Source organism: Podarcis filfolensis (genome assembly GCF_964270895.1).
Source record: "Podarcis filfolensis genome assembly, chromosome: 7".
Classification (NCBI taxonomy): domain Eukaryota; kingdom Metazoa; phylum Chordata; class Lepidosauria; order Squamata; family Lacertidae; genus Podarcis; species Podarcis filfolensis.
The window spans coordinates 45,113,717-45,124,477 of record NC_139603.1 but is presented as its reverse complement, the minus strand read 5'-3'; the positions used below and the strand labels follow the sequence as shown (position 1 = coordinate 45,124,477).

Sequence of the window (10,761 nt, the reverse complement as noted above, 5' to 3'; positions counted from 1 at the left end):
TTCAGCTTTCCAGGAGGAACCTGCACTAGAAACAAGTAAAATTAATTTAAATATTCTTAATAGGCAATGGTTAAGTTCACATTTTCCTGCAACAAAACACTGTGGTTTGGGTGTTGGGACCTCCAGGTCTTAAATGAGAAAGAGAGAAAGGTCTGGATCCCATTCAACAAACAAATAACGACTGGGCAATGATTGCATGACCTTTTAAAAAAAAAAACCTAAAAAAAAACCTTTGCAAGCAGTTTTTAGTTGTGAAACAGCAATTATCAGTTGAAGCATTATTAGGCAGTTTGGGTGTTTTCCCAGGATTATATTCCAGCCCCAGTGAATTCATAAGATGTTTGTTGTTTCTATCTTTAAGGTAGAAAATAGCACGGCATTTCTGTAGGTTTCAGTGAAAGCCAATTGTGGGGTTCACGGCTGCAGTGTCTCCACGAGGCACCTGTAATAATAGCTTTTGGCATTCTGATACGCGGCAAAGATGAGTTTGGAAATGCACCAACGGAACCTCCTGCAACTGTAGAGCCGGAGCAGAATAGAAAGAAATCCCTACGCAGCAGCAGCAGACAGCAAAGCATCCAAAAGCAGCAACAGCTGCTGCCTATAACAATCAGTGCAACCCTCCTCCCCTTCGGGCGTTCCAGCAGACACGTCACCTTGACCCGCGCGAACCCTGTGTCGTCACCAGCGCCGTGCCCGTTAGTGACAAACAGGAAAGGCTCCTCGATTTCCTTACAAGGGCATCAGCCTATTCTCTCCATCTCGCTCGCGCGCACTCTCGACCTCGCCCCTCCCCTTGTGGCCCCGCCCTGTCTTCTGGAATGCGGTGAGCGCACGGGACTGTACCAATTCGACAACAGGGGGAGGACGGAAGGGCTGAACCAACTTTCCTTTCTCCCTACCGCCGGGGTCACTGGGACATCTAAACCCTTCGTGAAGGAAAGGTCTATTTCTGGCCCCTTATCTGCTCCTGAAGTTTTCCTTACTGACGACGCGCGTTCACTCATGTTTCCACCCCCCACGGCTCCCCTGTGCTGGAGTGGCAGTAGTTCGGCCCGGTGTCTCGCTCTTCCGGAAGTGCCGAGGCCGTTCAACTGCTTTGCTCCGCTGCCGTCGCTGCTACCTCGGCTTCTCCCGTAACCGATTCTCATCCATCGCCACTCAGGTGAGAAAGGGTGGAAACGTTCTGCTTGGTGGACGGGCGCATTCGGGAGAGGAAATGGGGGGTGGAGGAATCCCCGCGCCGTCTGCGTCCCCCTCTTTGGGCTGCGTCGTGGTGCCTCCGCGCCCCAGTTCCCTGCCTCAAGAGAGCAGCAGGAGGCCCACTGGGCCTGGGCGCCGCTCGCTCGCCCGCCCGCCCTCGGAGGGCCCCCGCTTTCCCCTCAGGAGCGCGCCGGGGTGGGGCGCGGCTGTCATGGCGGTGGCTGCTGGGCAGTTGGAAGTCTCCCTTCTCCTGTTTGCCGCCTTCAACAGCTTATGGGCGGAGATGCCTCTGTTATCCCTCCATTATGTGAGGGGTCGGTGCCAGATTTCAAAATCACACGGCTTTGGTGTTTTAAACAGCCTCTGGGCAGGGAATGTCGACTTCCCCGATTCCAACCCTGTTGCGCCCAGGAAGGCTGCCGTGCGTGAACCTGATGGAAGCGGCCTGTCAAGAAATGGCTGCAGCCATCCCGACGGGGCCGCCCAGGCCTACTGGGCGTCTGGGACGGTGTTGACTCTCTCGCCAGTTGGCTGCTGGGAGCCAGCGAAAACGCCGCTCGAACCTGCCGGCCGCCTGAGCCTCCCTTTCGGGCGCGGCTCTCCCTCCCGCTCTTGCCCCCGTTGCCAAACAAGCTCGCTGTGGTGGGCAGGGGAGGTTCCCTCCCATCTTATCGCGCACGCATCCTGTCCGCTTCCTTTGCCTCCTCGGAGATCGGATGCCGCCTTTGGCAGTTTCGTAACATACAACGGAGAGTCTTGTGGTATATTTGAAAAGGCTGCATGAGCTCTCGCTGATGCAGTGTCGGAACCAAGACTGTAGAGATGCTGGTGCAGATCCCCATTCAGCCGTGAGGTTCACTGGGTGATGTTGTATTAGGATCGCGACTGGCCTTTCTCACAGGGTTCTTGGGCAGGTAAAATGGGGAAGAAAGGCAGGCTGTAAATGCAGCCAAACAAACCTGCCTCAAGACTTGGGTTTTCTTCCCAACCAGGCTAGTGCTACTCTAGAACTTATTATTTTGTTAGGCAGTATTTGATAGGTTTTTTTTGGTCACTTGGAAGATGAACCGTTTAGTGTACTGTATAGAATCACAGAATTGTTGAGTTGGAAGGGACCACAAGGGTCATCTAGTCTAACCCCCATGCAATGCAGGAATCTTTTGCCGCATGTGGGCCTCCAACCTACAGCCCTGATATTAAGAATCTTGTGTTCTACCGACAGAGCCATCATCCTGACAACAGCTTCTTTGGTTCAGGATCAAAGTGCATATGACAGCTTGCTTTATTTCAGAGGCCAAGAACTAAATGTAATCTCTTTTTGTAAGTGAATCACTAGAGTAAAATTCACTATAGAGCTGGTTTTTCCCTTGATCACTTTCAAATGTGTAAAGCCTCCCTCACTGTGGACCTACACATGTAATAGTTTGATGAAAACTGAGCTCAGAGCAATTTTGGAAGTGGTTACATATTCAGAACATAAACTTGGGACAGGTTTGTGCAGAACATAACATTAGGACAAGAAAAAGTTGGTTATTTTGGGTGCTCAAAACTTGCGGATACATAGGAATTTGAAATATTTTTCCAGCCCTCATGCAGCATTCTGCCTAGTGCATTCCAAAGGAAGCCATGTTAAAGGAGGAGTTTCACTGTAATAAGGTTCCATCATACTATTCATTACTATGCAAGCCCCATCAAACTAAACCAGAAGTAAAAACTCAGGTGATTAAATAGCGAGGTTAAATATGAACTAAACCATTTACTGAGATAAGTAGTACGAAACTAATGCAGTTATGTTTCTGCAGCACTGCACAGCAACTCTATCCTCCCCACCCCAGGAATTACACCTTGAAATCTGGCAGTAAACCACTAATGTAAAATGACTGAAATTGTTAAGAACTTCTTAGACAAGATAACTTTGCTGCACAGCCATCTTTTAAAATTTACAAAGCAAAATAGGACTTGCACTAAAAACAACTCTACAAGTAAAGTCAATATGAGGTCATTCATCCTCTTCTCTCCCCCACTCCCCAACTTTCTCTAGCTGGTCACCTAGAAGTGAGTTTTAATACATTACAAACATGCAGTTGTTTACAACTTTCAGTTAAAGGTAAAGATAGATAGCAGGTTTAAATAGATGAAGAAACACAGATTTCCAAAAGGTAGTTGGAGATATCACTTTCAATTGATATTTGGTAGGAGGAATTCTAATCTCTGTTCTTCTGCCACTTTTTGCTTTGAGTTTTCTGTGATAGTTCTCATTAATTATATGATCCACAGGACATTTCTTTGTAAATTGGTGGCTGAAATTAAACTAGTATATCAAGCCTTGCAGTGCATGCTTAACTACAGTTACCATAAATTACTCGGCATGCTATGATCAAAACAATACAATCAAAGCAGAGGTGGCAAAGGTAAGCATTCCAGATGTTATCAGATGCCCAGCTCCTATTTGTCCCAGCAAGCACTGCCAATTGTCAGGTGTGGTAGTAGCTATAGTCCAACTTCTGGATGGCCAGAGGTTTACTATTTCTGATCCAAAGAGGCATAAAAGGGCATAAAGCTTGGGCTTTTGATTGAGCCTACTGATCATAAAATTAAAATTACTTTTTGTCACTATTGTTGGTACAATCGTTTTGATTCTCTTGGGAAAACATATGACTTTTTGTAGTATCTACTTGCGTGCTTGGTAGTATATGATACATTTTTTAAAAATAAATAAATTGCTTGCTATTTAACTTTTTTCTATGTGGTTATATATGATGGGCAATGTCTAAAAATACAGTTTGAACCAATTCCCAATATGTATGAGCTTTTCAGATGAAAACCCTTTATGTATGTATATGAAAATATTACTCTTCTCTGATGTGCATGTCCAGTGTTTGAAACTCCCATTGTTCTAGGTGCATTTTGCAACAGGGAATTTCATTAGCGCAAGCAGTTTCTGAGCTCTGGGTGCAGTACTGTGCCTAAGATTTCAGATTACAGTACAGTGCACACACTACAGTGGAAGGAAAGGAGGACCTTTTTCTGCCTCCCCACTTCCAGCTACTCTCTGAAGACTGGGGGTGGGCAGGGGAAGGACCATGTGAAAAATGAACATAATATTTTAGATGCAGTTCATTCATTTTCAGCTTTGTATTCTTGTTATAAAAAAGTGCACCTGGACATTCCATTTTTGCACCCATAATCTAGGTTTAAGATGCCATTTAGCTCCTAGCTTGCATATATCAGTTTCTAACATTGTGCATGTCTACTATGGGCAAGAATCATATGTAGCCACTTGCTCTATATGCATCACCAGCTGCTTGATAAATGTTTGGTATTATTATTTCAACTAGTTGGAATAATAATGCCATGGATAAATAGGAGTGCTGTTTACATAGGCTGTGCTGACAAGAGTCTATATGTGGTGGGCATAGTCACAGTGTTACATGCCTTTCCTACATGTAATATCCATGCTGATAAGATGGTCCCCAAGTAGTCCACATGTTTAAATCTAAAATCGTTGGCTTATGTATATGGCAAATCAGCTGTTTATAATCTGAATTAAAATGGAAGGCCCTTGAATGGAAGTCATTATTCGTTGTGCTTGTTAAGCTATTATGGTTGTGAAAGGGCAGTAAATGTTTGTTGGGTGACTTGTACTTGAGTTTATTTTTAGTCCAACAGTAATTTGTGTTCTGGTGTGTCAGAGGACTGTTGTAGATGGAACACAAGTTTAAAATTGTGAAGTTAATCAGTAGATGAAATCAGTGTTGCTATTTGTAGATCTCCCCCTAGCATATAACTCGCGTACAACAACATCTCTTGCCATCTGGAACCTTGGTAAACTATTGGGCTGCAGTCTTATTTTGAAAAATGGTAAGACTTTCCTCTAGAAAAAAAAATGAATGGCTTGGTACTTTGTTACGAGATTTGTTTATAAAGCTAAGTATCTGAACTATACTGAATAATTGTGCATTATTGCTAGAATTTGGTTTTTGAAATGTTATGATGGGATTTAGACATTGTAAAAATGATTTCATCTTCATGTAAAGATTCACAAAGCTTCTTGGAGCCAAGTACTGGGAGCAAATGGTAAAATTGATTTCAGGATGTTATAAAACTTACGTTGACTGACTTGTTTTGTCTGATCTTCAGTTAGTGAAAGAATGTTTGTATCATGGAATAAATTAAGTTTAAAAACATAGAAGAAACAAATGTTCTCCAATTATAGTTTTCAAATCCTTAATGCTATAAATGCAAACTTAATTTGAAAGAGAACTCATCTACACCCAGCTAGCACAGATCAACTAAGTTGCAAAAAGTAGTGTGTATATTATAGAGGGAATAATTACTGTTAATGATTTATAGTACTTAACTTCCAATATAATTGTGTCCAAAAATGCAGCCAAAAAATCATTGTGCAACAGATCCATTCTGTGCTTCTAACAAATCCTCCAGTATTTTAGGCATCAATCTCAATATTTTTTCACTCACACACAAAGAACTTTTTTGACTGTTTATTTGATGTCATTCTGTATCTGCACACACATTTCTGTCTACAAACATTGAGTTGTATCCAGTTGTTTCCCTCTATTGACAGAAGTGGAGACTTCTATTAACAGAAATGCAAGTGAGAGGGGAAGGTGATTTTTGTTGATTTCCTCTTCTGCTCTCTGTGCCCACCAATTTGTTACAGAGGTTTGGATCCTTGGGAATGGCTGTAGGAGAAAGGGATTTGTGAAAATCACCTCCTTTCCTCTTGCAGAAGCCTCCACTGGATGAAAGAGTTTTCACCAGCAGAGGAACACAGTTGGATCCAGCCCTATATGCAAGTAGGGGATACCTGTGCCAGGGCTTCTTAACATTGTGGGATTATGTCTGACCACCAGATACCTTGATTCCACTTTCTATTGCCTCACAACAGCTATGACCCACTTGCTTATAAATAATAGAGGACACCCACTACAAACCCCCAAATTAGTACATAATCCTGATATATAGCAAAAGGGTTCCCCCCTTTCCTTTTTTAGGGTGCCTTAACACTTGATTTATTGCTTAAACTGGTGATTTAACATGATATTTTTAAAGCAAAGAGATCAATATATCTGTCAGTGGCCAGTACAAAACCAGAGTAGTTTTTGGATTGCTTAAGAATTTGTTGGCACGCCAGGGATATAAATTCCATTTAAAAATTTGCTGTTGAAACTATGAGTTAATAAGGCTTTCTCACTAAGGATCACAATAAAGGCAAGGGGAATTGTTAGGGTAAAGTTTATCAGGGCATATTTAGGGAAGGTTGGCTTAACATGTCTGAAGAACTGTATAGTGACTGACATGTGGTGAAATAGCAGATGCTAAGCTCTCCCAAGCATAGGAAGCATGACTGACACTAACAAAAGCAAGGATATGTCTCTCTTCAGCCCAGGCTGCTGCTCTTAACTCAATATGGATTAAATGTGATTCTGTAGGAGCACTGATACTCAATCTCAACCACCTGCTGTGGCTGAAAAACCTAGTATTGCGAGCACCAAATGTTCAAGTAATGAGTGTACTCCCCTACATAATGACTTATAATTTATTTTGTGCATTGGTAGCCCCCACTCCTGCCTTTTTTCAAGGAACTCAGAGTTGGGGTTAGACACTATCAAACTTCCACAGGGTAGTTGTGATGAAAGAATGCATTTTGATGCAAACTGCCCAAGTTGGATTGAGCAGGATTTGAACCTGGTTTCTCCAATATCTAAACCCAACGTAAATTGGGGGGGGGGGACCTGTGGCTCTCCAGGTGTTGCTGAATTCCCATCATCCCTAGCCAGTAAGGTCAGTGGTCAGAGATGATGGAAGTTGGAGCCCAGCGACAAATGGTAGACTAGGTGCCTGCCCCCTATACTAACAGTCGGGATTTATATTTTACTAAGGTGCAGTAGTGTGCACATTACACATTTTAGCTAGTTTCTTGAAAATTAAAGCTAATTGCACTTATGAGGCTTTGAATCTGGCAAAATAGCCCTTGCAGACCATATGTCCCATATACCACGTTTTGTTTTTGTAGGTTTCAGTAACGGACTCTTTTCTCTTTCTGTCTTATAGAATCCAACCGCCATCATGTCAAGCAAAAGGGCAAAGACCAAGACCACAAAGAAGCGCCCTCAGCGTGCCACTTCCAATGTGTTTGCTATGTTTGATCAGTCACAGATTCAAGAATTCAAAGAGGCATTCAACATGATTGATCAAAACAGAGATGGTTTCATTGACAAAGAAGACCTGCATGATATGCTTGCTTCACTTGGTAATTATTTTTCTCCTTTCTTTCAGTTAAGTTGTTTCTCTGTTGAGGGGGAAATTCACTTTGTTTCCCAGATATTGTGCTAGGATTTTTTTATCTTAACATTTGAGACCTGTGTTATGAATTTACATAAATTCTGTAAATGATAGTATATAGATAATCTTTAAAATATGAATATTTGATTTGCAGGGAAGAATCCAACTGATGAATACCTAGATGCTATGATGAATGAGGCTCCGGGACCAATAAACTTCACAATGTTTCTCACAATGTTTGGAGAGAAATTAAATGGCACTGATCCAGAAGATGTAATCAGGAATGCCTTTGCTTGCTTTGATGAAGAAGCAACAGGTGAGAACTTAAAAACCCCAAGATAACTTCTTTGCTTTTGATCTTCAGTATGAACATGTATTTATGATTAAAATATAAAATGTACTTGAGAGAAATGACACACTTGCAACATGTATTAGTTAAACATAGATTTTGGAAGGTAAGGATGGAAGGTAAGGATGCCAATGGCTACTGGTCATGTTGGCTATGTAGCACAGGAATGGGCAGACTTCAGGCTTTTGAGTTCTACTGTGTTTCTTTACTAACACCTTAAGGTCCACCAGCTAGATGCATTATGTTTGCTTGGGAATGCAGCCAGGCACTTACAGCATCTAATGAGCCATACACTGGGATTGCCTACACATACAGGTACAACTGAGTTACTACAGAACAGGGGTTCTAACACCCTGATTTTAGAAAGGGAAAAAGCTGGTTTGTCACTAGAAGCCCGTGTTGATCTACTGCAAATAATCCAGAGATCTAACAGCAGATCCTGATCTACTTTTCCCCCACCCCTCTAGTATCAGAAACAGTATGCTTCTGAATACCATTTGCTGGAAATCAGAGGTAGGTTAGGGCTATTGCACTCAATTCCTACATCTGGGCTTCTCATATGTGTTTGCTTAGTCACTGTGAGAACAGAATACTGGACTAGATGGGTCTTTGATCTGATCTGGCAAAGCTTTTTTTATTTTATTTTCATTAGTAGAAAGCCTCCCAAGCAGCAAACCAGAATGCACAAGTTGATAGCTACAAACCAGGGCTGTGAATGATGAAGAAGCAAAAGACTTCTGAGCCTAAATTAATATTTGCAAAGGGGCACTTTAAAAGTCCTTGGTGCTGCATATACCTCACAGGATTAATATTATTTGTTCTTTATATACGTCTCAAAAGCTTTATGGTGAACTAATACAGTCTGAAATACCTTATTTCAAGAGCTTTCATCTTAACATTATTGAAATGGAAATCCTTTTCAATCATTGTGGGGGTGGGGAGTCCTGGTGCAGAACTGAGGTACATTACAGAATATGACTACAAGGTGAAAGGTCCGATCTCAAATCAATGGCAGCTCATGTCCCATAATATCCTTTTACAGCTGCTTCCATTTGTTCAGATGCATTATTGCATCCTCAACACTACATAGTATAGAATTGGTGGCTATTATAAATTTTGTTAATATTACTGTGGTGCCTCGGGTTACAGATGCTTCAGGTTACAGACTCCGCTAACCCAGAAATATTATCTCGGGTTAAGAACTTTGCTTCAGGATGAGAACAGAAATTGCATGGCAGCAGCGGGAGGCCCCATTAGCTAAAGTGGTCTTCAGGTTAAGAACAGTTTCAGGTTAAGAACGGACCTCCAGAACGAATTAAGTTCTTAACCCGAGGTACCACTGTATTGTTATTATTATTAAACCAAGAATGGAACAGAATTCAAAATCAATACAACAGTGCTAAGCAGCTAATAACTACCGTAAGTGGGTACATGACATGCAGAAATGTAGCTGGTGACCCCAACACACATTACTAATGCTGGTAAAATGCTATTTTTTCACATGGTTCCTCTACCTGAAGTCAGAGGGCAGGGCTCTCCTGGTCATATAAATATTTTTGGATTAGGATTGGCTGAGCAGTGCAGAGAGCTGATTTGCCGGAACATGAGGCTTGCACAAATGTTTCTGGAGTCTCTCCTAGCAGAATTGGAAGGCTGTGATTGTGTGTAGGACAAAAAAAAAGTAAAGTGTGGTTTTGACATTTGGGATGGGGGGGAACTACTTAAATTTTTACTTTGCCCCAGTAGACTTAGTGCATGAGCCTCTACTCTCTAACCCCAAGGTTGCAAGGATATCTGATAATCTTGGTGTCAGAAAGGCTATCACTGACACAATCCTAGCATGTGAGTCCTTCTCTCTGCTTGCATTCATGCAAACAGATTTTGAAAACAGTCAGTGAATTTAAAGGAGAAAATGTATTTAAATTCTTTCTTCTTAGCTCTAATGTTTGCTATGGAGCTTTAAATGCTAGGCTATTACTATATTGATAGCTATAGTGTTTTCAGGTAGCCATTCCCTTGTTTTTTGAATAATTTAATTGTATGGACTAACTATTACTATATCAGTGGAATGTTTCTTTTGATAAAGCTTGCCAATTTTGTGTATGTAATGTCTCCTGATAATCTATATTTCTAGGTTTCATTCAAGAAGACTACCTGAGAGAATTGCTGACGACAATGGGAGACAGGTTTACAGATGAAGAAGTAGATGAGCTCTTCAGAGAGGCACCAATTGACAAAAAGGGCAATTTCAACTACATTGAGTTCACACGCATCCTTAAACATGGAGCAAAAGACAAAGATGACTAAAACAGAACTCTTGCCTCTGCCATTTTCTTTAGATCTCACTTGCAGTTATCTTTGAGGGGTTTTTTCCTGGTAGAACCTGTTGCATGCATTTAGCTTTACAGCTTTTGCCTTTCTTGATGTATTTATCTATACCAGGCATTCTGGCACATCTTGCACCTGTATAATCAGGTTGGCAATGGGGATTGTAGTTGTGGTGAGAGAGTTGGAGGATAAAATCAATGACTCTGAAGGCCCAGGAAAAACGTCTCAATGTTTCTGGTTTAGCTGGATTTTTACATTTTGTAATATTGCCATTTTGAAATAAGATTGCTATATCAATAAAATACCTCAAATGCTGCATTGTGAAGTGAAATTTTATTAAGTGTTTAGAGTCCAGAGTTTATACATTCCCCCCAAAAAACAAGATGGGAAGCAGTATGCTGGAGCTTATTGTGATGTAAAGAACTGTTTCTTTCATTTAAGACTGAACTGCAGCATTGTGAATCACAAATGTGGTGATCTAAACTTTTTGCAGGGCAAGGATTAGTTACTGGCAACTTTTCAGATTCCGCTTTCTGGCCTCCACAGTCCTGTAGAGCAGATACTCACAAACACTT

At 41.7% G+C, this 10,761-nt stretch overlaps 1 protein-coding gene across 2 annotated transcripts; it reads left to right on the top strand.

The window, feature by feature from the left end:
- Positions 1-803: 803 nt before the first annotated feature.
- Positions 804-10,502, top strand: LOC310766453 (myosin regulatory light chain 2, smooth muscle minor isoform). Of its 2 annotated transcripts, none has more exons than XM_083622692.1 (4): positions 804-1,165; positions 7,279-7,477; positions 7,664-7,825; positions 9,993-10,502. In XM_083622692.1, exons 2-4 carry the CDS (start codon positions 7,294-7,296, stop codon positions 10,163-10,165), a joined length of 519 nt encoding a protein of 172 aa, XP_083478818.1. In that variant the 5' UTR covers positions 804-1,165; positions 7,279-7,293; the 3' UTR covers positions 10,166-10,502. The 2 variants fall into 2 exon arrangements, with proteins under 2 accessions (XP_083478818.1, XP_083478817.1); XM_083622691.1 differs by lacking the exon at positions 804-1,165 and adding an exon at positions 4,956-5,064.
- The last annotated feature ends 259 nt before the right edge of the window (positions 10,503-10,761 follow it).